General features: G+C 43.2%; 1 protein-coding gene across 4 annotated transcripts; it reads right to left on the bottom strand.

Annotated features, from left to right (window-relative positions):
- Positions 1–214: 214 nt before the first annotated feature.
- Positions 215–26,430, bottom strand: POLR1B (RNA polymerase I subunit B). 4 transcript variants are annotated; one of them, XM_027621246.2, is made up of 15 exons: positions 26,254–26,430; positions 21,542–21,709; positions 21,149–21,295; positions 19,648–19,780; positions 18,603–18,739; positions 17,613–17,836; positions 16,451–16,622; positions 14,182–14,353; positions 13,146–13,427; positions 12,138–12,271; positions 8,378–8,548; positions 7,290–7,446; positions 3,711–3,907; positions 2,835–3,088; positions 215–1,985 (listed from the first exon to the last, which is right to left on the bottom strand). In XM_027621246.2, exons 1-15 carry the CDS (start codon positions 26,428–26,430, stop codon positions 1,103–1,105), a joined length of 3,408 nt encoding a protein of 1,135 aa, XP_027477047.1. In that variant the 3' UTR covers positions 215–1,102. The 4 variants fall into 4 exon arrangements, with proteins under 4 accessions (XP_027477047.1, XP_027477050.1, XP_027477049.1 ...); XM_027621249.2 differs by having other exon boundaries at positions 1,103–1,985; positions 21,542–21,678; positions 26,254–26,376; XM_027621248.2 differs by lacking the exon at positions 26,254–26,430 and adding an exon at positions 26,067–26,163 and having other exon boundaries at positions 1,103–1,985.
- Between the last annotated feature and the right edge of the window lie 1,414 nt (positions 26,431–27,844).

Raw genomic sequence — 27,844 nt, 5'->3', positions numbered from 1 at the left:
TCTGCCTTCGGCTCAGGTCATGATTGTGGGGTCCTGGGATTGAGCCCCACGTTGGGCTCCCTGTTTGGCAGGGAGCCTGCTTCCCCCCCCCCCCCCGCCGGTGCTTTTTCTTGCTCTCTCAAATAAATAAAATCTAAAAAAAAAAAAAAAATTGAACAAATAAAGAAAATGTGCTATACACACACAATGGAATATTATTCAGCCTTAAAAAAAGAAGGAAATCCTGCCATATGCAACAACATGGATAAACCTGAAGGCCATTATGCTAAGTGAAGTAAGCCCATCACAGAAGCACAAATACTGCATGATCTCACTTATATGAGGTATCTAAAAGAGTCAAACTCATAGCCTAGAGTGATGGCTACCAGGAGCTGGTGGGAGGGAAATGGGGAGTTGCTATTGAACAGGTGTAAAGCTCCACTTATACAAGATGAGTCAATTCTGCCTGTAGTTAACAATACTCTATTGTACACCTAAACATTTGTAAAGAGGGTAGATAGCAAATTCAGTGTTTTTACCAAAAACACACACAACCCCAAAGTGCACAAGGAATCTTTTGGAGGTGATGTTTACTACCTCGATGGTGGTGATCATTTCACAGGTGTATGCGTATGCTCAAACCCATCAAATTGTACACGTTAACTATGCACAGTTTTGTGTAACAATTACACTTCAATGGAGCTACTTTTGGTTTTTACTTTAATGTGGGTATAAGCAAATATAAAATTACATATGTGACTTGCATGGTATTTGTACTGGATTGCTCGGTTCTAGATGGAAAAATGTTCGACGGTCACTGCCCACTGAAAGTAAGGTACAAAGACTCTGGGGCTGGAAAGACTTCCCTATATATCCTTCTATCAGTGTATCATTTTTAAAGAAGATACTTGTGGAATTTTTTAACAAATATACTGAAAATCAACTTCAGTCGTTACCATACTGGTCAGACTCAGAAATCCTGAATTCTTAGTTGCCAGGTCTTGGTGGAAAACTTGAACACCCTTGAAAAAGACTCCAGAGTAACCAAGTCATATCTTCACTGAGCTCAAGGTATATTTGGTTTTAATCTGAGAGTTCTCCTAACCCAAAAGGCCACATCAAGTTAAATGACGTCCAGTTTCACCTTGATGTTCATAGCTGCCAGTTCAGCTACAAAATACCGGAAAACGTAAGGCACAGAAACAGTGTCGACGGTGTCACTGCGATCACACAAAGCACAGTTGTATTTTCTGTTGCGTGTGGCAGACCAAGAAGGGGGTGGCTTCTCCAGCAGCGGAGAGAGTAAACTACCACACTGCACGCACACATGGGCTACTGAGCGATCCGAACAGTTGAAGAGGCGGTCATGAAGGAGAAAAGATGTACCATGAGCTAAAAGAGCATCCCGCTCCATTTCCCCAAAACGGATTCCACCCTGGACATTTCTTCCCCCAATAGGCTGGTTCGTGACTTTGTCTCTGGCTCCCGTGGTTCTAACCTGGAATTTGTCTGAAACCATGTGGCGTAAACGCTGATAATAAACCACGCCTATGAAAATGTCTGCTTCCAGTTCTATGCCACTGATGCCACTATACAACCTCTCGGTGCCATAGAAGTTGTAGCCAGCGGCTTTTAACAGCTCACCAAAGTACTCTAAGGCCGAGTTCTCCTCTGAAAAGGTGAAGGGTGTTGCATCATGGCAGAGACCATGCAGAGCAGCAGACTTCCCTGCCATACTTTCAATTAACATCCCGATGGTCATGCGGGAGGGAAAACCGTGAGGATTGAACAGGATGTCTGGGACCATCCCACTCTCAGTGAAAGGCATGTCCTCAACTGGCCACAACCTGCTCAAGATGCCCTTCTGCCCGTGGCGACTAGCGAATTTATCTCCGATAGTTGGGTTCCGAGGGACTCTCATCGTGATGCAAATACACTTGAATTTCCCACTGCCAGTGTCATTACTACACACTTTGATGTTATCCACAATGCAATTTTCTTTACTCCTGGGGGAAAAAAGCAGACAGAAGGTCAAACTATTTTCTTTACACTGACAAATGCACCCAAGTTTCACTGACATAATTACTGCTTCATAAAGGATATTTGCAAAACATATTCTCACATTTCTTCTCCAGTACAAATAGAGTTGGTATCCCTAAAAATATTTATGAACAGAGCTACTGATTCTGTTCGCTACAGAACTCTGCTCATCCGAAGAAAAGCAAGAGACCACCAAAACACTATTACGAAGACCTACTGCTGAAACCATTTCGTAGATGGAAAATAAACTAAACATTTTTAATTTTAAAGAGAGGCATCATGAACTTGACATTTTTAGCTAGGGAAATCCCTAACAACATGCATGAGAGAGATGACCAAGTTTGAATAGCCGAGTTTTAAAAAGTCACAGGCAGCTTGTCAAGTCGTAACACTGACAAGAGAAGCAGAAAAACAAAGGCCATCCAGCAGACACGGAACTCTGTCTCATTTAAGAAATGCCAATTCAGGGGCACCTGGGTGGCTCAGTCTTTAAGCTTCTGCCTTTGGCTCGGGTCATGATCCCAGGGTCCTGGGATCGAGCCCCGCATCGGGCTCCCTGCTCAGCAGGAAGCCTGCTTCTCCCTCTCCCACTCCCCCTGCTTGTGTTCCCTCTCTCTCGGTCTCTCTCTGTCAAATAAATAAATAGAAAAATCTTAAAAAAAAAAAAAATGCCAATTCAGTTATGACTGAGTTAGTAACTGAGCTACCACTTTTATCTTCTCCAAAATTCTCCTGTTACAAGATAACTTTCACTGACCTCAGCAATTTCACTGAGAAACAGCCTTTAAAAAATAGCACTGGGTACCCAAACTTACTTATAGTATATCACAAAGCTCTCCCCGGTGTTGAGGTTTAGGTAGCTGTAATACGGGTCTCCATACTGTAGCTGGGCTCCAATAAACGGCAACCCATCATCATCTAACTTCTGCAAAACCCGCGGGTCACCAGGTTTGACTCCAAACACCAGACTATCATCTCCTTGTTTAATTTTTTCAGACAGATCTATGAACTCAGACTTGTAGACACTTCCATGGGCAAAGCCTCGTTCCCAGGAGGCCTTATTCACGATCTACAAAGTCAAAGAATCATTAATTCAAGAGACTGAGGTCAAATGGGGATTTTCACAATAAAAATGGTTAGAATTAAAATACTTGGTTTAGGATAACTGGCATTCTAATTTAAAAACTGCAAATTTTCAGGAGCGCCTGCGTGGCTCAGTCAGTTAAGCATCTGCCTTTGGCTCAGGTCCTGATTCCAGGACCCTGGGATCGAGCCCCTCGTCAGGCTCCCTGCTCAGCGGGGAGTCTGCTTCTCCTTCTCCCTCTGCCCACCCCCATTGCTTGTGCTCTCAAATAAAATTGTAAACAAAACAAAACACTCCACATTTTCTAAGCCACCTACACTATTAAAACCCACTTATAAATTGGCTTAAAACCTAATTATGCATAAATATAAAAGGCAGATATATTCAAGACTATATTCATTCAACATCTACTCATACTATGCACTCAAGTATGCACAATATATGCATATCTGAATATTTAGTGAATATCCCTCAGGGCTTGCCACTTTCAATGGAGACTAGCAATTAATCATTTAACAGAACACTCACGCACCAGGACGCAGAAAAACAGTAAACAAAAAACTTACAAATGGAAAGGAATGGAACTACATCTCTTGGCAGAACTTACCATGGCATCTTCCATATCGTAGCCAGTATAAGAAATAACAGCAACGATGGCATTTGTCCCAATTGGATAGTTATCCATGTCATAATAATCATACATGTATGGTCTCACTAAAGGGCTTTGTGGAGTCTGAAGACGGTACAGTTTATTATCTGACCGAGCTTGGTAAGTGAGAAGTGGAAAGCCCATGGTTTGCTTCCCTACAAAGGGAAAAAAAAACTTTAGCATCTTGTTTGTTTCCCTTGATTATAAAGGTCATATATAAAATTGGAGGGGCGCCTCGTGGCGGAGTCGTTTAAGTGTCTGCCTTCTGCTCAGGTCATGGTCCCAGGGTCCTGGGATCAAGCCCCACATCAGGTTCCCTACTCAGTGGGGAGTCTGCTTCTCTCTCTGCCTCTCACCCCACTCTCTCAAATAAATAAAAATAAAATAGGAAACAGTAAAACATTCGTCATAGGGGAATGAATAAATCAATCGTGGCAGACTAATAACACAGCATGAAAATGAAGCAGAACCACATGTATGTATGTAACCAGACCATTAAAACAATGCTGAGTGGGAAAAAGCACAGAATGACATTTAATATTGGATGATTTATGTACATTTGTAACACATCCCAGACAATTCCATACCTAGTTTGTGGACATGTGTATAATGTAAGAAAAGCATAAAAAGGGGATAATAAAGGATATAAATAAACTACAGGATATTACTAGTGGAGGAAGAAAAGGGGTGAAAAGGGGACAGTAACTATTATTAGATTATTTTCTTACACAGAGCAAAATGTCAGTATTTGATAATTCTGGGTATGGGGTACAGAGCGTAGGGAATAAGACTTCTTTCTACTACTTTACATTATAGAGAATCAATCTGAAATAAAATGATTTTTAAGATTAAATATATATATGTGCATTTTAAAATGCAGAAAAGGAGACTTCCTGCTTTCAGTAATAGAAGGGTACTCCTACAAGACCACCCTCAGCACATAAGATCCAGAACAATACAAAATAAAAAATCACCACATGGGCATGTGCACACACACACACAATCTGAAAGCACTGGAGAGTAACCAAAAGTGGTCAGGAACTGGAGAGGAATTTACACTTGGACAAAAGAAATGGAAAAGCGCGAACTACTAGCTTTTTTGGTTTTTAATGTTTTTGTTTCTTTTGGCCTGATGGTCCAGTCACTATAGTGGCTACAACCTAGATATAAACCTACAGTTTTACTGGCTTGAAGAGTCAAGGAACAGAGTTCAGAGCACAACAGCAACTGGAAAGTAAGGGGGAACATTTTAGAAAGGGAAGAACCATAAAGGGAGAGCCTTAAATTCTACATATAAACTGAGTCCAAATCTTTGGTGGACTGAACTATGCATGCATGGGACAGATCTAAGTAGCCCACCTAAGACTAAAAGAACTTCAACTGCTGTGTTTAGCTATCAGTTAAATCTAAAAACCAATCCTCTTCAAAGGAACATAACAGAACCCAGAGTCTTAAAACCTATCATTCACAATGTTCCTGATATGATTCAATAGTACTAGAAATATAAAGTAACAGGAAAACACAACCCATACTCAAGAAAAAATGTAATCAATGGAGACTGATCCCGATAAGACCCAGATGTTGGAATTAGCGGGGCACCTGGGTGGCTCAGGTCATGATCCCAGGGTCCTGGGATAGAGTCCCACATCGGGCTCCTTGCTCAGCGGGAAGCCTGCTTCTCCCACTCCCCCTGCTTATGTTCCTTCTCTCGCTTTGTCTCCCTCTGTCAAATAAATAAATAAAATCTTTAAAACAAAACAAAAACATAAAGGAAAATACGTTCACAAAGAAAATAACAATCTCCGAGAAAACACAAACTATAAAAAAGAAACTGAAAAATTAAATATCTGAAATAGAATAAAAAGTCAGTGAGGGTAACGATAGATCAATAAAAATGATCCAGTATGAAGAGAAAGCAAACAAAGAGGGCGCCTGGGTGGCTCAGTCGGCTAAGCATCTGCCTTCAGCTCAGGTCATGATCCCGGAGTCCCGGGATCGAGTCCCACATCAGGTTCCCTGCTCCATGGGGAGTCTGCTTCTCCCTCTGCCCTTTACCCTGCTCGTGTTCTCTCTAATAAATCAAATCTTGAAAGAAAGAAAGAAAGAAAAGAAAGAAAAGAAAGGAAAGAAAAAAAAAGGAAAGAAAGAAAGGAAAGAAAGAAAAGAAAAAGAGAAAGAAAAAGAAAAGGAAAGAAAGAAAAGAAAGAAAGAAAGAAAGAAAGAAAGAAAGAAAGAGAGAGAGAGAGAAAGAAAGAAAGAAAAGAAAGAAAAAGAGAAAGAAAAAGAAAAGAAAGAAAGAAAAGAGAAAAAAGAAAGAAAGAGAGAGAGAGAGAAAGAAAGAAAAAAAACAAAGGAAAAAAGAGAACTAGAAACCCAATGACTTACAGGGCAATTATCAAAAGGTTTAACATAGATGACGCATACTGAAAACTCAAGAGGAGGTATGAGAGAATGGGGCAAAAGCAGTGTTTTTAGAAATAATGACAGAAAACTACAAATTTGATGAAACCTTTTAAAACAGATTTTAGAAGACCAGTAAGCCCCAAGCACAAAGAGCATCATATCTAGGCATATCATACTCAATCAGCTAAAAACCAGATATAAGGAAAAAATCTTAAGGACAGGGGAAAATAACACATTATATACAAGCAAACAATGACATGTATAACCACTGACTTCTAGCATAAATGACAGAGACCAAGAAGAGACCCAGTAATATCTCTTAAGTGCTGAAAAAATATAACTGTCAAATCAGAATCATACATCCAGTTCCAAGTGAAGACCAAATAAAGACATTTTCAGAGAAATAAAAACTAAGAGGATGTGTAGCCAGCAACCTAAACTATAAAAAAAGTGCTAAAGGAAGGTTTTCAGGCTCAAGGGATACGACACTCAATGGAAACCGGAATCATCAGGCAGGCAGGCAGAGCACCAGCAGTGGTGAAATGTGGGTGATGACAACAGCCTGTGTTCCTCAAAAATCAAATCACAAGATCTCAGACAAATTCAAATCGACGAACATTCCACAAAATAAATTACCTTTTTGTTCAAGGTACAAAAAGGTCAAAAAGGTCAAAAATGACAAAGGCTAAGGATCTAATTTAAAAGACTAAAGAGATTCGACAACTAAATGCAACGTGTGACCCTGGATTAGGTGCTGCACAGAAAAAATTTGCCATAAACCATATTTTTGGGACAATCAGTCAAAATCTGAGTAAAAACTATAAAGCAGTATGATGACACCAATGTTAAACTTCCTGATGTTAATACTTGCCCTTGTAATATGCAAGGGAACACCCTTACTGTGAGGAAATACACATGAAATACTTACGGGTAAAGGGGCCTCGTGTCTGCAACTTACCTCCAAAGGGAAAGCGGTGCACATGGGACAAAACGTTAAGAGAATCTACATAAAGGGCTTATAGGAGTTCTTGGTACTGTGCTCACAACATTTCTCTGAGTTTGAAATTATTTCACAATAAAAAAGTTACAAGCGCCTCTCTTGTGTGAATCCCACCGCCCTCCACTCCATCTTACCCATCTGGCACTGGTACATGTTCCGGGGACTCTGGTTGTGATCGGAGAAAGGGATGAAGTTGGCGATCACACTCAGCAGGCTGTGAGGGAAGAGCTCCTGGTGAGTGCTAACTCCAGCCAAAACCTCCTCCTCAAAGATGGCAACGTTCATGAAGATCTGGAAAAGAGGAGGACGGGGAAATTCAAGGCACAGAATAACTGACTGCGAACGTATTAACTCGTCCTGTCTCTCAGAGTTTAGGACCCAAAGACCAGAACAAAAACCTTCCCCACTCAGCATCATGAACACTGATGGGATCCACTGGGAAGCTTCCAGTCAGAAATAATGTTTGCTTGGCACATTTCATTCCAAATCCACCCTGGTCCAACCGAAAAGGACAGGAAGAAAGACATTCTGAAGTAGCACAAAGCCCACAGTTTTGCAACTGTGAAGATGTAGGCAAATACTGTGAGTCTAATGGAAAGTTCCCACCTCACCACCTGAGGCAGAGCTGGACAGGATGGGAAGGCAGGTAATGTGACCACCAATCCCCTCTCTTGATGTGCGAGAGGTCACAGAGGAGGCAGAAAGTAAGTTCTGATTTTCTTTCAAATGCCCAATTGTTACTAAACAATGACAACACTTTCTTTATAAAAAAAATTTTTTTTTTGAGAAAGAGAGCGCACATAAGCAGGGGGAGGGGCAGAGAGAGTCTGAAGCAGACTTCCCGTTGAACATGGAGCCCGATGCGGGGCTCGAGCCCACGACCCTGAGGTCATGACCTGAACTGAAATCAAGAGTTGGACTGAGCCACCCAGGCGCCCCAATAACACTTTTAAAGAACAGTGGTTGGGGCGCCTGCGTGGCTCAGTTGCTTAAGTGTCTGCATTCGGCTCAGGTCACGATCTCAGGGTCCTGGGATCAAGCCCCACGTTGGGCTCCCTCCTCAGTGGAGAGCCTGCTTCTCCCTCTCCCTCTGCTGCTCCCCGTGCTTGTGTTCTGTCAAATAAATAAGCAAAATCTTTATTAAAAAACAGTGGTTATTAAGTCTCCGAAAGTTGTATACTACACGAGCACACAGAGGAACCAATCACAATGCTCTACGTACCTGCTCCATAGTTCCAATTAGTTCTTCTTTGCCTAATTCCAAGTTCTGCACGGGCCGCACCAGTCTACAAGGAGTGGTAAACAGGAACAATCCTGGGTACAGACTTGGTTTTCCTGTCATGGGGATAAGGGCCACTTCCATCCAAGGAGGAATTCTTTTTTCTCTCAACACCTGTTTTCAACAAAAAGAGAGTTCAATTAAGGAGTGATGTGTTTTACATCTACCTCCCTGCCACCCAGGAGGTGGGCAGAATGCGAAAGGAGGTCAAATATAAAAAGCAGTATCAGGAAATTAGTTATGCCAGTAACAACTTAGTGCCCTGCCAGTCTCATCACCACACAGAATGCCACTCACCCAGCATCCAGAGTTGGCAAAAGCCCTACCTTTTGAGGGGCTCAGCCTCACTATGCGGCAAACTGGTAATGGGGGAGACTAGGGAAAAGGTAAACCAAGAAGGTGCGTGTGAACACACTAAATGAAAATTTGTCCTCTGATGTCTAGAATGTAGTACATTACTGGTTTTATTTTAAACTGTATTCAATGAAAAGACCCTTCTACCTGGAATTTAAAAAACAAAACAACAAAACTTTTATTAATCAACTCCTGGGTAAAATACAAACCCACATTACAGAAATGTGAAAAAATAATGAAACCTAGGGCGCCTGGGTGGCTCAGTTGGTTAAGTGACTGCCTTCGGCTCAGGTCATGATCCTGGAGTCCCGGGATTGAGTCCCACATCGGGCTCCTTGCTCAGCGGGGAGTCTGCTTCTCCCTCGGACCCTCTTCCCTCTCGTGCTATCCCTCATTCTCTCTCTCTCAAATAAATAAATAAAATCTTTAAAAAAATAATAATGAAACCTATATATCAGAACTTAAGGGCAGTCACAGCTAATCAAGTCATCAAGAAAAATGGATGGATTAAATTCTTAATGCAAAAGCTAAAAAAAAAAGAAAACCAACAAAGACACACAACCACACAAAACCCCACAAGTTAACAAAGCTATAACCTGAAATTAATGAGGTATAGTACTGAAAAAGGTTCAAAGCAAATCAAAATTCTTCATTCTTAAAAAAGAAAAAAAATCAACAAATATCCCTCACTTAACTATTCAAGAAAAAAAACAGGGACACATACACACAAATGTACTGAGTAAGAAATGACAACAAGAAAAAAAAACCCACTGAAACTAAATTTTAAAATCATGGGTATACTCTGCATACCTCTAAGAAATCAAGATGAAATGGATAAAATGCAGTTCACCAAAACAGACCTCAATAGAGGTAGAAAGTCTTTTAAAAGATGATCAATTTCCATTTAGAAATAAAGGTATCCAGAAACTAACCCCAAAGAAAGCACTAGAGCCAGATGGTTTCAGAGGCGAATTCTAGCAGACTTAGGCCCAGATAACCCAATGCTCCACAAACTGTGCCAGGGCACTGAAAACAAAGGAAAACTTTATAGTTCTTTTTATAAAGCAGATACTTATGTCAATTAAGAAAAAAATACACCAAGAGCAAGTGGGATTTATTCCAGGAATTTAGTATTCATTATTCATGAGAGAATGATGATTATTAGAGAATAAATTAATATAATACACTCAGTGCACATCTAAGGGAAAATATTACAGATCTGTCCCCAAATATACCCAAAAATGAAACACGGAATTACTGTATGATCCAGCAGTTCCAATTCTAGGTAGGCACCCAAAAGTACCAAAAGCAGGGACTCGAACAGGTACCTGTACACCCAGGTTCATAGCAGCAGTATTCATGATAGCCAAACGGTGGAAGCTACCCAAGTGTCCACCAACGAATGAATGGCTCAACAAAATGTGGTAGTATATACAACAGAGTACTCTTCAGTCTTAAAAAGGAATGCAATTCAGACCCATGCTACAACATGGATGAACTTGGAAAATACTATGCTGAGTAAAATAAGCCAGACACAAAGGGACAAACATTGTATGATTCCACTGACATGAGGTACCTAGCAAAGTCAAAGTTCATGAAGAAAAACGGAATAGTGGTTACCAGGAATTAGGGAAGGGGGAAATGGGGAGCTCCTGTTGAATGAGCACAGGGTTTCAGCCTGGGACGATGAAAAACTTCAGCAGATGGATAGGGTGATAGCTGCACAACAATATGAATGTGCTTAATGGCACAAAACCAAACCACGGGAACTTTCTGGAGAGTGTGGAAATGGATCCAATTTGAGCATCAAAATAAGCAACAGCAACAGAATACTCATAAAATAAAACAAGCGTCTTATAATCTATGCTGATGTGAATAAACAAACAAATGAAGGAGAAAGGAAAACTGCCTTACAAAACAGCAACTCATAAACATGGAAGGAATGATGGAGCTAGAACCATTTGGCAGCCACTAAGTAATAACTCAGCAAAGAATCATCAATGGAATAGTAATAATTCCGCAAAGAAGTCACCAACTCGTAGGGGGAAAATTTGATGAGGGAAAGGGCTTTCATGTAGCTTCCAAATCTCTGTCCACAAATTACTAATTACACAGAAAACTGGTAATAGCACAATGGATCAACCTAGAGCACACAACCTTAGAGTGATCATAATTAACATCACCAGTTGTGGGACAAGCCAACATCATGTGCCTCTTGAAAGGATATCCCGAATCTCATCATCAAAAAGCTCCACACCAGCATAAATTAAAGAATATCTATATAATAACTGGCCTGTAGTTTTTTTTTTAAGTCAAGACCTGAAAGGCTGAGGGACTGTTCCAGATTAAAGGAGACTAAAGAAACATGATAATTACATGTAATACATGATGCCGGCCTGGGCCCCAGCCCAGGATGGCAAGAACAATGCCATAAAGGACATGACTGAGACAACTGACATCTTCTGAGTATCAGCCGAGCATTCCACCACCCTGGCCTTCCTTGATGTTAAAAAGCATACTGTGGTTATTGAGGAGACAAACTCCTTGTTCTTAGGAAGAATACGCTGCAATCTTTGTGGAAAAGGGGTCTTGCCTGTCTACCACCCTCAAATGGTTCAGAAGAAAAAACTACGTACCTATTTATAAAGAGCGTACAAATGGATAAAGCATGTGGAGCAAAACATAACAATTGGTGGATCTGGGTAATGGGAGTTCTTTGTGCTGTTCTTTGTGCTGTTCAAGCATCTTTACATTTGCAATTATATCAAAGTAAAACAATTTTAAAACTACAAAACCAAAACTAAACCAAATAGACCAGAGCATGAACTACAATTCATCCTCTTGCCAAAGAACAATTCTTCAATGCAACACTCTTCGTAGCAACACTCTTGTTAGGAAAATTCCAAGTAGGTTAGTTAAAGGATGTCGTTCTTTTTGACTTTTTAAAAATATACTTTCAAGATCCAGAAGCCAATATGATAGGACTTATATCTTGCCTATCTTTAATACTACTTGAAATATAAAGAAGATATTTTGAGGCTCCCTTTATGTCACTAATATTTACAAAACAAAAAAAGTTAACATTTGTTAGACTAGACTAGACTAGGGCCTCAAGGAAACTACCCAAAAAAATGCCTTCAGGTCAAAGTATCTGTCACTGACTCCAACCTATGAGGCCAGCACAAGACAAGACTCTGCCACTTTGGGGATATATGGGCCCTTGTGGAATTAGCTTCTGACCTCCAGACCCCCTGACCACTCTAGACGGCCGTGGGGCTACCTCAACAACGAGAAAAGGACCGACAATCAAGATCAAGGCATAGTACAATTCACAAAGATGCAAGATCACCTTAAAATGTCGAAGAGAATCTGCAGTGCTAGGAGCAAGCTCCTTATCCACCCAGCCAACCATGACGCCATCCAGCAGGACGGGGTAGCACTCGCTGTATGGTCGATGTGGAGCTCCGTCAACCGGAGTGACCCCTGGTGAAACGAACAAACAGAACGCTCACTTCAGAATGCTTTTTCCTACAGCCCGAACTCCCTCCAGATGGGCTCAGCAACCGCTTCGTCATTTTAGACCTCTAGTTATCTTACCTCTAAATCAGTACATTTTTGTATTGCTTGAGTGTTTACAGGTCATTTCAGCAAGGACACATGGGCAACTAGTGACTCTGTCTGGGGGGGGAGAGCAGCTGGGGGACAAGGGTGTAAGAGAGGCTTTCCACTGTCTACCTTCTGTATTTTGATCTGAACCATGTAAATAGATTTAACTTTTTCCCCAAAACCTAACTACATTTGATCCTGATTATTTGTGGATTCCACACCTGTGAATTCGTCTACTTGCTAAAATGTATTTGCTTTTGTGGTCATTCCCGGACATTCAGCCAAAGCAGAGAGCGCAGCTAGAAGGTCCCCGGGAACAAAGGCTATGTCTCTGATCAGAGTACGGACTAGACAACTCCTTTTTAACTGTCTTCCTGCAAAATGACAGTTTCCTACTTAGAGATGCAGCGGTTGCGCCACCAGACGCAAGGAGAGTGACCCCAAATGTTATTTCTGATTATTAAATGCTGAATACTGCTTTATTTCAAACGCTTTGACAACTTTTTTTGGCGTGGGGTGGGGGGTGATGGTGAAAGAACAAAACTACCACATTTAACTTCTTCACTCATTCTCAAAAAAAGGCACCTGACCTATAGAAGAGCCAAGAGACCAGACCAACTCCTGCACAGAAGAGGAAACAGAATTCTTGCTGGAATTCTCTGCTCAGCCCCCAAAGAAGCAAACCTTAACAGTCTGCACCTGTGAAAGTGCATAGCCCCAAACCAACGACTTCCGGTCGCACGCCACATACCCAGGCTGCAGAGCAAGGCGGGAACAGAGGCCGTGTGCACACGCTGTGTGACGACCTCGCACACAGCGGTCAAGTGGTTCATGAGGCCACAGGGCTCCCCGTCTGGGGTGTGCACGGGACACAGGAAGCCCCAGGACTCCGGCAGCAGCCTGCGCACCGTGGTGGTCCTCATCTTGGCAAAATCGGCCCCTCTGTGCACACAGCGGAAATGGGAGAGATAGCGTACGAAGTTCAGCTTATCAGCCACAACGCAAAGGCCAGAATCTTGCAGGAAGCCAAGACCTTCATAAAACAAAAATCGTTCAGAAACAGGCTCAACTTAAAAACACAAGTCTATTTTGATTTGAGGCTCTGAGGACAAACACCTCAGAGCACAGTACAAACCACAGAGTTACTATGAAGTTTATTAGCTCTAATGAGTGGGAAGAGTTTACAAAACTAGTAGTAAAAAGGCAGTAAAACTCCCGATTTCCCAAATTATATTAGTGCCCCTGGTTCCCTGTCTCCTCTACTATTACCTCCTTAGTGGGAACATTAAATGAGTATGAAACAGCAAGTAACTAAATGGGATTCATCAGAGAGGGCTAGAGAATATGTAAGACGTTGTTATTCCTAAGAACTATCTGCATCAGTACCATCTGTTTAAGAAAAAACAAAACAAAACAAAAAAAACCACGAGATTTCTGGGCCCTCGGTGACCACGTAGGCCTTTCTGACGCACTGGTTTAGGGACAGGCACATATCTACAACCCTCCCAGACTACCTGTCCCAGGGACCATTCCTCACAGATTTACACTGTACTTAGTATTCTGGAAGGAGCCACAGGGATGCATGTGACAATGAGAAGTGTGAAGTTCTACGGATACCTTGCCTCAAGTCCTTCAGACTGATACACACTTGTCAAATTTACAACATGAAATCAGTCTTTGCTGAAAGGGACAAGTTCACTTTCAAAGAGAACCTCTCTCAGCAATACATAAATCTACGCTGAGCAAATGAAATGTCACTAAAATGTAGCCAATCGATTTAATTTTACCTGTTTTGGAACGCAGATTCCCAGTAGCAAGAAGATATTCAAATGGTTTTGTAAGGTCTGTTCCCAGGTTAAAAATCTTCATCAAATTTTCAGTGTTTATGGACACATTCGTCTTCTGAGCCCTCTTGTCTAGAGCTATTTTAATAGACACTAACCAAGATTCCATTTTTTCCTGAAATAAAATTTAAGCCATTAAATTCAAATTATTCACGTTTCATATCTACTCCCACATAATCTGTACGTCTGCCAACAAAGGCCCACTAGTTTATACATTTGACATGGAAAACATCTGGCCTATAAACCTGAAAACCAGAATTCAATGGGTGGACATTCTTAAGACAGAAGCTACAAACACCTATAGATCAGAGTTTCTCCACCTCGGCACTACTGACATTCTGGCTGGATAGTTCTTAGGGGCCGAGCATGCGTGTAGGATGTCCAGCAGTGTCCCTGGCCCTAACCCACTGGATGCCTGTAGCACCCTCCAAGCTGTGACAATCAAAACTGTCTCCAGGCACCATCAAATGTCCCCTGCAGTGGGGCAAAACTGCTCCCAGTCAAGACTATCGACAATAATGGTTTGCTCTGACTTTAGAAAAGTTTGTCATTAAAATGCTCTTATCACGCAGTCAAAACAGCTCCAACAGGCAGAAACAGACAACAAAAACAAAGCTTTGAGACCAAGGAGCAGCCTATTATCCTAACAAAGTAAGAAGAAAAAACAAATAACTAAGAAGAGGTCAAAGTCTCCAAATGACACCCAACATACAAGATGGGTGACAAACCAGTAGGAAAGACTGACTCTTTCTTCTTCTAGAAATCTGAAACACAATGGAAAATAAAATAAGACAGACAGAGACACCGGTAGCAGCTCTGTAGCCCAAGACAGGAGACTGGGGGAATGAGGAGCTGGTTTTTCTCCCTTGTCACATGTCTGCCTACTGTCACTTTGTCATTAACTTGCTAAGGTGAGCAAGTAGCATTTCTTGGGCACGTACTGTATGCTGGCACTCTGCATATTTATTTAAGCCTCGCAACAAACATTTCCTCAAAAAGCAGTACATTACAGAACCACTTGGGCCAAATGTACTTCAGTATTAAGAATTTTCCAGACTTCAGGGGTGCCTGGATGGCTCAGTCGTTAAGCGTCTGCCTTCGGCTCAGGTCATGATCCCGGGGTCCTGGGATCGAGCCCCACATAGGGCTCCCTGCTCCGCGGGAAGCCTGCTTCTCCCTCTCCCACTCGCCCTGCTTGTGTTCCCTCTCTCGCTGTGTGTCTCTCTCTGTCAAATAAATAAAGAAAATCTTTAAAAAAAAAATTTTTTTTTCCCGGACTTTAGAAAGTTAGCAAGTGCATAAACCTAACACCTATTACGAAGACTGAGGCACTGACTCGTAATCAAACACATTTCTACAGTGAAACACACAAACTGTCACACTAAGTAGAATCAATAAAAATTATAAATAGCCTCCTGCAGTGCAGGTCAGGTTTTCCTGCCAACTCGCATTTTTTAGGTGCTAGCACTTTCGGGATTTAGAAATGCAGTTGAGTGACTGGGGACGTGTATGTATGTACAGGCTGCGCACGACACAGCAAGAAAAGCCAGAGCGGCCTCTCAGAAGCCCTCCTGGGAGGTTCACCAGCCTTTCCAGTGAAAGGCTGAGGCATATAAAGCTGAGCAGACAGTGCCTAGGGCAGGAGGGGAGACACCACAAAAGATGATGAACGGGGCCCAGCCTATCTGTTCTCAAGTTCAGCAAGGGCAGCTCTGCAATCTCTCTCGCTTCCTCACCATTAAGAAGCCCTCAGAACCAAGCACAGAAATCACAGGACACCTCAGTCTCTGCTGCAACACTCAGCTGAAATGGCCGATGAAGTCTGCAATTCAGATTATGTCACTGTCGTGTACCTTCCTGAAGATTCTTACTGTGTCCCACATTCAGAGGTTCAGAAGCTTAACACAAAGCTGGTGCAAAAGTAAGGAGATCACACACGTTAGGACAGTTACCTGTTATCATTAAGGTGATGACCAAGATGTGATGTCTTCACTTAGCCTCTAAGAAACACGAGGGAAATTTCTGAATTTGGTATAAATTAAGATCTTTGATTAAGTCCCTTACTGCTCAGCAAACAAACAAAAAGAAAAGGCAGACTCTGTAAAATGCCCACACTACAAATCATAAACACATAGGAAACAATACTGCTGGGAAGTGCCTCACCATTCCAAGAGAGGGACAGCCGGCCGGGGTGAAAGCAGTAGGCGCTTACCTTCAGAAACATAAGGAAGAGCTGACCGGGCGTCAGGACTTCCTGATTCACTAAACTATCAGGATTGTCCTCCATGCACTCTCCTTTGGCTAAAGCAAAGAGCTTCCGGGTCATGAGACAAAGCATGTAAAACTTTTCAGTATTGGATTTCAAGTGGATACAGATGCACTGGCTGTCAAAAGAGAAAGCAAAGCTTAAAACAGTTTAGCTGCTACCAGTACTTGATGATCTACTGACCATGGTCCCCAATCCCTGTTTACTAGAAGTGCTTTACTCATTTTAAAAAAATTGCTTTTCGGGGTGCCTGGGAGGCTCAGTCATTAAGTGTCTGCCTTCGGCTCAGGTCATGATCCCAGGGTCCTGGGATCGAGCCCCACATCGGGCTCCCTGCTCCGTGGGAAGCCTGCTTCTCCCTCTGCCACTCCCCCTACTTGTGTTCCCTCTCTCGCTGTGTCTCTCTCTGTCAAATAAATAAATAAAATCTAAAAACAAACAAATAAACAAATAAACAAAAAATTGCTTTTCATCTTCACTGGCAGCATGAGCAAAAGGATAGGACATGGCCACAAGGTCTAGAGCTGTGCTGGACAACACGGTGTGACAAGCACCATGTGGCCATTTACATTTAAATTAATTAAAATTAAATAAACTTAAGAATTCAGTTTCTCAGTTGCACTGGCCATTCAAGGGCTCAAGATGGGACTTGTGGCTCCATATTGGATGGCGCCAAGAACTATCCAGTGGTTACGGAACACAGAGTCTTTGCCTTGGGGAAAGAAAGGGACATCATGCCCACAACTTCCAAATATTGCAGAAAAAAAAGTGTTTATGTGCAGAGAAATTAAGAAGCAAATGTAGTAAAAATGATTAACAACGAGTGAATAAAAGTGTCCACTGTACTATTTTTGCAGCAATTCTAGAAGTCTGAAGTTGTTTCAAAAGAAAAGTATAAAAGTACAATAAAATAAAATGAAAATGCCATAAAAAGGAAAGGTAAAGATGGCCATAGCCACAGAGCTAGCCCCTACTTCCTTAGACCAGAATTCTACCTGCAGGTCCGTTCTGAGCCCCAGCGGACTCACCAGCCCTAACTACAATCAATACAAAGAACCACTGACATCTTCCGCCCGACAAAAAACAGTTTAAGCAAAAGCACACATACTTAAACAGAAACTCTGCAGCTTGTTCATTTGGACACCAGTCAGGAAGACTGAGCTTTACTCTGAAGCGTTCACCTAGATAGTTAAGGACCTGTTTTTGTGTGGAACAACCCTCTTCCATGACGATCCTTAACATCTGAGAAACGGAGTTCCTAAAGAAAGAGTCCTCCTCTTTGCCTTTGATGAGCTCCTGAAAAATCTGATAATCGGAGAAGTTGACAAGTGCCTAGAACAGAAAAAAAGTTTTCTTTTTAATTGCTTGTAATAACTAAACCATTTTACCCATTAGGTAACAATCCTCTATTTTTCTAATACCCAAGACAAATTAGCACTCCACTATTGGGGAATCGAAATGAATTCTCCAAGATAAGGCCTGGCTTGTATGATAAGAAGACATCAAGATGGCCCCAGCAATCCTCGCCTTCTGGTACTGCAGAGCCTCCTCTCACACTAAGTCAGCGCTGGCCCGTGTGACCAAGACAATATGGTGAAAAAGTGGATGTGTGACTCTCAAGGACAGGTCATAGAAGGGACTGTGGGTTCAGCCTTGCTCTCTTGGCTAGCCCTCTCGGGGAAGACAGCTACCTCAAGCAGCCTCTGCAAAGGCCCACTCGGAGGAACTGGGGCCTCCTGCCGACAGCCCGCACTGACGTGCCAGCCGTGAGCGACCACCTTGGAAGTGGACCCTCTGGCCCTGGTCCAGCCTTCTGAATGACCGCAGCCCCTACTGACATCTCACTGCAATCTCCTGACACCCTGAGGCAGACCTACCCCCAATCCTAGCCACTTTCAAATTCCCGGCCATAGAAGTAGTAAGAGGGAAATGTTTACTGATGGTTTAAGCCACTGAAGTTTGGGTAATTTGTTATGGAGCGGTGCGCAGCTGGTACAGCATGGACTCCACCAACGAGACCCTTTCCATCCGTTCTGCACAGAATGTGACCCCCAGTGAAGCTCTTCATAGCAAAAGAAATATATTCATGAAGTCACACCTTAAGTACAAATCCCAAAGGAAGAAAAAACAGTTCTTTCCGATAAATAAAGTTCAACATAACAGTGCCATTTTCCAAGTAGTGAAGGTTCATATTGACTGCAGAATGTTCCTCCCTCACACAGTGCATTGAGACGCCTATTGAAACAAAGCAAGAAGTCAGAAACTCAGTAATACTATAATTGCTTCCATCATTGTTTTTTTTTTCCTGAATTATTTTTACTCTCTTAAAAATAGAGCCAAATCATGAAGGTTAGCCAAGACTGGCAACCAAAAATGTTTCCAGACCTTGCCAAATGTCCCCTAGGGTGCAAAATCTCCCTGGGTTGAAAACCTCTCAAAGTAACCAAAGCTACAGAAATTTAATCCAACTTCAAAGTTTCCTTCCAGAGCAGGGTCCATGTCTTATAACACATTATATCGCTAGCACCCTGCAGAGCCTGATCATATAGCATTTTATATCCCTCGTACCCTGGGGAATCTGGTGAGGAGATGATGGCTTGATCCAAGAGTTCAAATGGAAAAAAGCAGAATTTTAGATTTTAAGCTTGTTTCAGTGTTAAACAAAAATTGCTAAGACATTCTGGATCAGTGGTGCAAAAGAACAAATGACTAGCCATTTTGACTTGCGGAGACGCCATCATTCTAAATACAGTATGTATGGCTATCATTCGAGGCTGATTTTTAGCTCAATTATTGGAATAAATTATTTAATTGCAGGGTTTCCCAAGAAATGTAAAATGTTGTCTTATGAAGCCAGGCACTGTCACAAAGAGTGCTCAGAGGCCAGGTGGCTGTCAGCCAGGGACCCCAAGAGGAATGCCATGGTAACCTGCACCAGAGGACTTCTGAGGCCCATACCTACCTCTGGTTAAGTCAGGCCAACCTCCACCTTCATAATCAATACCATAAATACATGTGTTCTTTCAATATGGAAAAAATGATACATAATAGAAAGTAGGATTTCCCACTATAAAATCTTAACACAGAAATGCTTACTAGAAAAACTTTTCTAAGAGAACATTCCAAAAGTCACTACAGCTTACCATACTGAGTATAGCCAGGCCCTCTGGTTTTCCATTTTGGTCTTATCATTGCAATGGGAAAATTCCTCCGAGGCATAATCAACATTCGGATGACTTTTTCAATGCCATTGATTATAAAATAGCCTCCCATTTCCTGCCAAAGAGATGAATTATAATTTGTTGGACAAGGATACATTAATTGTAAACATGAAGCTACTTGCCAGATACAGTGTAACGTGCACAAGAGGCACACAGAGGCGAAAGGGTCTACAGACCCCCTTGGAAACTGTCAGCGTGTGAACTAACAGCCTTCTCAAGTGCATTAAAAAGGTTCTAGGGACCTGGGAGAAAAGTATGGAAGAAAATCAGGGTAATTTCTTCCACGGACAGGCTCGACCTAACTTGCCCTTTTGTCCCCTAAAACGATTTGTCTTCAAATGATATTTAAAAGCAAAACATAACAAAAAAACTTACTCTAAAGAGATGAAAACAATAGCCATTTGCTTCCAGGCAAATAAGGTTTCCCAAATAAGTTAAAAAAAACTTTGTACAAACACTCTGGAAACCAGACATTCAGACGAGCTAAAGAGGAAACTATTTTTCATAGCTCTGGTATCACATTTCTGTAATAAATAAAAAGCTACTACACATTGCCCCACTGTGAAGCAGGCGTAAGCATGCTGGGCTGCTCTGTGTCTCCACCCCATTTAATCCTCATAATAACGAGTGGCACCGTTGTTATGCCCAGCAGAGGAAATGGAGGCTCAGAAAGATGGAATGTGCCCAAAGCCACATAACTGGTAAGTGGAGCGGCGGGGTGTCAAACCCAGATCTGACACCATCACCCTCATTCCACCACGTTACACTATCTCCCATTGCAGGCAGAGTCTGTATTCTTTTTTTTTTTTTTAAAGATTTTATTTATTTATTTGAGAGAGAGAGAATGAGAGATAGAGAGCACGAGAGGGAAGAGGGTCAGAGGGAGAAGCAGACTCCCTGCTGAGCAGGGAGCCCGATGTGGGACTCGATCCCGGGACTCCAGGTTCATGACCTGAGCCGAAGGCAGTCGCTTAACCAACTGAGCCACCCAGGCGCCCCAGAGTCTGTATTCTTGATCACTTCAACTCAATACTGCAAAACCACTTAACGCAGCTAAAAGAGATGCCAAAGAGAAGGCAGGGGAAGCATTTAATGTGCTCACACAATCTTACTGCTGGTAAAGCAGACATCTCTAAATATGTATGCTACAGAAAATTCGGGAAAGTCCTATCAACTCTTCCCCCACAGTAATACTGTTCTCTAACTGGACCACCACTTTTCATACACTGTCTCCTTTGAGCCTCATTCTGAGCCCTGCACAGGATGCAACAAGGCAGCCAGCCCCATTTTCCCTATCCAGAAATGGAAGCAGAGAAAGAAAACCTGACTCCCACTGACACGTGTCGTATCTTCTCACCCCCACCTCAGGCCTTCTCTAGCGTCACCTGGCCTTGCAGCGTACGTACTGGCCGCCCGCAGTTACCTCTGCTTCCTCATGGTGCTCAATGAGGGCTTTGGGGGGAAGGTTGTGTAAGTTGCAAAGCTTAGACTTCACCATGATGGGAACGTAGCCAAGAAACTGTTTAATGATTCCTCTGGAGATTCCATTCACTGCCCAGCTGATATCAGCCTAAAGGAAAAGGAGAGAGAAAAAATACTTAAGAAAAAGAAACTATGTGGATCTACAAGAACAAGTATTTTAAAAGAGTAAGGAAGAAGGCCTTAAAGTAAATGATTTTATGCTTTAGATTTAGAAGATGGTATCTCTTTTAGATGACAGTACAAAGAACAGAACTGTGGTATACACTGTATTAGGCATCAGCCTTATTCTCGCAAACATACAGTGTGAGGGTCACATGCTGTCACTTGTACTCACGGTCAGCTTGCCCCGATAGGTGCTCCTCCGACCCCGGCATTCGGCTGGATAAATGTTGAGTTCTTTGCAGATGTTCCCTTTGGGAACCATGGGTGGACTGATGACAGCGTCCACGATAGTAAGAGAGATCCGCTCATCTTTGAAAGCAAATTCAAAGGGAGGGATAGCCTGAAATACAAGTCACACTATGAACTGCTTGCATTTCCAAGGCCCTCTTTCTGTAAGATCCTTCCAAACCCCACATGTTCTACAAGCACCGATGCCCATCATGCCAAAGGTGACCTATACAGGAAGATGGTTAAAGCTACATCCATTCTACTCATACCCCAAGTCCCTGAAATGATAACGCGCTACTTCAGATGGTGTCTACTACATGTCAAGTTCATAGTAGGCTCTAGGGTACAGTTGTGTACAGAACAAAGCTGTTCTCTGAATCAAGTGCCTACCTTCTCTATTATACCTGGCGTCTGCTAAATACATAGTAAGACAAATGGGACTGTGGCTAACAGGGAAGGATCTGGAAACATCCTCCTGATGTAGGACCAGACACTCTAATGCCCTTCTTTGATATTTGTACATTTCATCCTCCAGTGGCCTCATACTGATGCCAGAACCACACAGGTGGTGGGCCCTTGAAAAAGTGAATCTTCTCCCTTCTAAAAATTAATGCTTCAGGGCGCATGGGTGGCTCAGTTGTTAGGCGTCTAGGTTTTTCCTAGATGTTAGGTTTTTCCCATTCCACAACAGCTGCTTCTCTGCACCACTCCCTGGGGAAGCACTGCTGTTCTGAGGAAAGGGTATCACTGGGCTCTCGTACATATGAACTGTGAACAACCTCCTAGCCTTAGCGTTAGAATAAGAATGCCAAAAATGGAGCCAAGAGTATAAAGAAGGTTCTTCTCCTCATGTCAGTTCAGTTGACCTTTTCTAAATTTTAAAATTTTATCTAAAGCTGGTATTGTTTTAGAATTTATTATTTTATTCTAAAATGAAATTTTAATCTGTCCTATTTAAGGAAGAAGCATTAATTTTTTTTTAAAGATTTTATTTATTTATTTGACAGAGACACAGCGAGAGAGGGAACACAAGCAGGGGGGAGTGGGAGAGGGAGAAGCAGGCTTCCTGCTGAACAGGGGAACCCGATGTGGGGCTCGATCCCAGAGTCCTGGGATCACGACCTCAGCCGAAGGCAGATGCTTAACAACTGAGCCACCCAGGCGCCCTGAAGCATTAATTTTTAGAAGGGAGAAGACTCACTTTTTCAAGCCACGGGTGCACTATCTTTATCTCAATACAATCTCATTACTTGAGATAGTTATGGTCTGTAATGTTGCCACAAACACTGAAGTAGTGAATACTGAATCACTGTTCTTAGGGGAAATACAAGGTTAGGTTCCTGTGAGTCTCTGATCACACTTCGTCAACTGATCAATACATAACCTTGTTTTAAGGATACCTTATTCAGTATATATATTTTTTTCTTTTAAAGATTTTATTTATTTGAGACAGAGAGATACAGAGAGAGAGAGAGCACGAGCAGGGGAGAGGCAGAGGGAGGGGGAGAAGCAGGATCCCCACCGAGCCGGGAGCCAGATGCGGGGCTCGATCCCAGGACCCCGGGATCATGACCCGAGCCGAAGGCAGATGCCCAACCATCTGAGCCACCCATGTGCCCCTCAGTATATGTTTTTGATTCATTGACACTAAACTCACAGCCAACAGCACTAACTCATGACTGAACAAAGGTTATCTAACACAGATTTTCTCTTAAGGAGTACGTCACAGCCTTTCTGCACTTGGAACATTAGACAGCACTTTAGCACTGTGCTTGAGGACCAAGTGAAATCACCAAGAAAAAGCACCAGAATAAGAAAAACTGGACAGACTTTGAAAAAGATACTTATTTACAGTCTGAGAGCCTGAAACAAGAAAGGAGAGCATCACCTTCTTGGACCTCAGTTGGGATGAAGCACATGGGGCAATTCAAATTTTTCACCACTCTGCACATGGTAAATATTGATTTGGGGGTTACAAATAAATTTTAGTGAGTAGGCAATTCACAAATATGAATTCCTGAAAAATGAGCATCGACTGTATTCCGAAAAGATGACTGTGAGGCATCAATTTGGACTCAAAGAATGAAAGAACCCATCCCCCTGCCCCCCGAATTGGGCAAACCTCTAAATAAACAAAAATATGACAAAGGCTATTCTTCCCTCATTTACTTTACTGTGTTTTCTGTAACAACATTTTCACTTAGTCTTATGGTACCAGCTAAGCTGCAGCATCATTATTTGTACAGGCTACACTTTCTACATGTACTTCAATCAAAACAATGTATCATAAGACATCCAATACAGAAGCAGAAATGGGAATCCAGCTGTCTTCTAATAAGCCAGACATTTAAAAGATATGCAAAAATATCATTTACGTTTAATTTTTTCTGCTTTAGAAAAGAAAAATTTTTAAACCACAGCACTAAGTTTTATCAGGGATTTCATTAAGGTTAAATCTCTAGAAATAAGGGGGGCACAAAGCTGATGAAGCCTCCTCAAATATCATAAAGAACCACCAGCTCAGGCTCTTTGGTGGAACTGCCCCCTTGTTCCATGTACAGATTATTATAAGGACATTGCTTTGGCCCCATGGGCTGGTAGGTGGGGTAAGTTTCCCCAACCCAAAACATGAACACCATGAAGACCACGAAACCCAAGAGGTGCTTACACATGGGATTTCAGGTAACAGGCATGGGGGATGTGTCCACAAGGTTCAGGATATACATGTCAAGGTTCCAGTGCATCGGCTCACCCAAGTTCAACCTCAGGTCTGGGTGGTCCCAGTCATACCATGGACTCTTCTGCCATGAGCGGTCAGGGAGCTTCGGGTAGTTGTCACACCCTATGCTGTCATCTGACTGGTTGGTAGTCTTCCACCCCCATATTATACTTCTTGGTGATGGTGGCCGGTTCTTCTGGGGTCTTGGGATAGGGTCCCAGGAGCATGTCCTTGGTAATGTGGGAGGCTGTCTGTGCACCCAACAACACCAGCTGCCCTTTTGCAGCCATCAGACTCCCAGGACCCACACCCTGATCGCCACCATCTTCACCTTCCTCCCCAAAAACATTTTTATTAAAATGTTAATATATATTTGGTTTATCTTTTAAATGAATTAGTGTTTTAAAAATTTCTCAATTCTAATTTCTAATAGAATAAATACTGAAAAACAAAAGCTCTTTAGGATCCCTCAAGAATTTTAAGAGTGGGAGAGGGTCCTGGAGCCAAAAAGTTTGAGAACTGCCAGTCTATATATCACTCCTCATAAAAATTCTTACGTACATGTGCTTTTATATTTTAGAGAAAGCCTTCCTTGATCATCTCAATCCCAGACTCTTTTTTTCACCATTTTAATAAACCCCAGTGCCAATTAACCTTTAGTTAGATAATGGTTTTCCGCACAGATACGATACAAATATTTCCCATCAGCCTTATCTTTTGCTGAAAGGTGAAGGAGTATTAATTAATCTTCAAAGAAACCTCAATGGCTCACATATTATTTGGAGAGTTCAAGTATCAGAAACTGGCAAAGCTCTCCATTATCCCTATTTCTCACAACACAAATCCTACCCAACAAACCCACACAGTAGTGTCCCCTGAGCTGTGCTCTTTCACTTCCCCTGGAGGGAATGCACTCTCCCCTCCCCCTTCAATTCATCTCACCCCGCCTTTTCTCAAGCACCTGGATTAGCCGCACCTCCTATGTGCTCCCCAAGTACCCTACACCCTGCTTGGCAGAGCATTTCTCAAGAGTATTGGCACTGACTGCTTCCATGTCTCCACCACCTCCACTCCACTTGGCAAAACATGATACCAAGCACTCAAAAGCAAGAACTGTGTCTCACACAGGACTGCCTCTTCCTCACCCTCAGAGCCTAGTACCTGGAGACACTGGCTATGCTGACTAAATGAGACACGACCTCCCCCCACCATCTTCACTTGAACTCTGCTACTATATCCTTTAGATCAATCCCTTAATGTTGACCAAGTGTTACTGCTACTCAATCTCGCTTCTATGCTCATCTGTATCTTCCTCAACACCCACCTAATTCAGAACAGGTGTCCAGTAGTTTCTCCCGATAAAGCTCTGAGAGAAGAAAACCGTGGAAGGATGACCTCCCATAGTAGTCTATGTGCGAATAGGCTCAGAACCTTTTCAGTAAGTTTCTCGGAGAAGTAAAACTCCCAGGGATACGAAAGCGCGTGCGTTGTGAATGGCTGGGAAGCACACCCACCCGGGGCACTTCCTCACTCTCACCGCACGGTGAAACTGTCCTACAGAACACTACGGTTCCCATCACAAATACATCTAGTATTCCCCTAGTCGACTCGACTACAAGTGCCAGGCCCCGGCGCGGAGTCTGGCGCGATCAAGGGGTACAACTATTTGGGATTATAGTGGGACCTCCCAGCCATCTCTCTGGGACCTCTACCCGAGGCCAGTGCCCCACTCCGCCCAGGCCCCACTCACCCCCGCCTCCTGGATCTCCCTCTCCCTCAGCGCCACACACGCATCCTGCCACCAGCCTCCCTCCTCCAGCCCCGCGGGGCCCCTCTCCTCTGCCCGCCTCGCGCTTCGCCTCGTCGCGGGCCGCGCAGGGGGGAAGCGGCGCCAGGGAACGCAGAGCCGACGGGAACTGGGAGGACGCCGCGCTTACCTGCACCGCGTGGCTGAGCCCCTCGCGCACAGCGTAGTTGAAGGACTCAACATGCGCCCGCGTCAGTTCCTGCAACGCTGGCTTTTGCTGCTCCCGCGGAACCCCGTAAGACGGGTCAGTTAAGTGCTTTAGGCTAGGCCCGCTGGGCAGATTCTGCCACCGGCCGGCCGGATCCATGCGGCCGCCTGTATACCGGGAGCCAGCTACCGCTCCGCACGCGCCGGGAAGAAGGGCAGGCACCCCGGCACCCACAGCCTGCTGGGAAATGTAGTTCCTCTGGTTCCGCCGGACCTTGGCCCTTCGATTTTACAGGGTCGACTTGAAAATCTAAACCATGGAATGAATGGGCCGGTCTAAAACTGTACAGAGCCAGAGCGCGGCCGCCCCACCCATTCCCCTCTCCGCAGAAGGCAGGCAGAAATCCGCTTCACGTCAGCTCCACGTTCTGTTCAGCCTGTGATCTGTTTAGCGTTTATACGCGCAGTCGATTAGGCCTGGAGGAGGGTGGTCTTCAGAGATTCCTTACCCCCCTGTTCGCCTTGATCATTTTCCGATGCCGATACCTGATGCTGACCCTGACTTCTGGAAAAAAGCAGATGTTGGCCACCAGACCGACTGCTCTCACCACCCAACTCTTAAGTCGTAAAGACTTCACAGCGATGGTGAGGGAGTGGTCTGTCCTCGCTACCCCTCTCCCCACATCTAGACCTGATTCCTAGGGGGCCGGGAGGTCCGGACATCCTAGGGGACCTCCAGCCTTAAGATCCTTTGAGTTTCGGGGCGCCTGGGTGGCTCAATCGATAGGCGTCTGCCTTCCGCTCAGGTCATGATCCCAGGGTCCTGGGACCCAGTTCCCTGCTCGGCGGGAAGCCTGCCTCTCCCTCTCCCACTCCCCCTGCTTGTGTTCCCTCTCTCACTGTCTCTCTCTGTCAAATACATAAATAAAATCTTTAAAAAAAAAAAAGATCCTTTGAGTTTCCATAAGTCCTATGAATCACTTCTCCCCCCAAAATATGGGTTTATCAAGGAATACCTGCAAATGTTTTCCAACTTCATCTTCTGTGTTTGTATTTAACAGTTGTATTCTGTATTGCGGTATAATTGACATAAAATAAGCCACACATTTAAAGTGTGCACGTTGATGTTTTGACCTATGTATACACCCGTGGAGCCATTGCCACAATTAAGATAATGAATTAATCCACCAATCCTACAAGTGTCCTCCTGCCCCTTGGGAATCCATCCCTTCTGTCAATCTTACCTTTACCTACATCAGATGGAAGTTTTCATTCCTATATCTCTTTTAAAGGTCATCTTCTGTTTCTATCCAATGCTGACACCATTAAACCTTTCAATAATTTTAATTTTTTAAAGTAGTATCTATATCCAAAGTGGGGCTTGAACCCATGACCCTGATATCAAGAGTCACACTCTCTACCAACTGAGCCAGCTAGGGCCCCTGATTTCAATAATTTTTAATTTACTGAGTCATTAAGGTCTACCATATGGTTTATTCCAGAGAATATTCCATGTGTTACTTGAGAAGAATGTATTTTGCTTTTGTTGGGTGGAGTTATCTATATTTGTTAGA

The sequence above is a fragment of the Zalophus californianus genome, chromosome 8 (genome assembly GCF_009762305.2).
Source record: "Zalophus californianus isolate mZalCal1 chromosome 8, mZalCal1.pri.v2, whole genome shotgun sequence".
Taxonomy (NCBI): domain Eukaryota; kingdom Metazoa; phylum Chordata; class Mammalia; order Carnivora; family Otariidae; genus Zalophus; species Zalophus californianus.
Note: the sequence above shows the minus strand (reverse complement) of the source record. Positions and strands in the feature narration are given on the sequence as shown.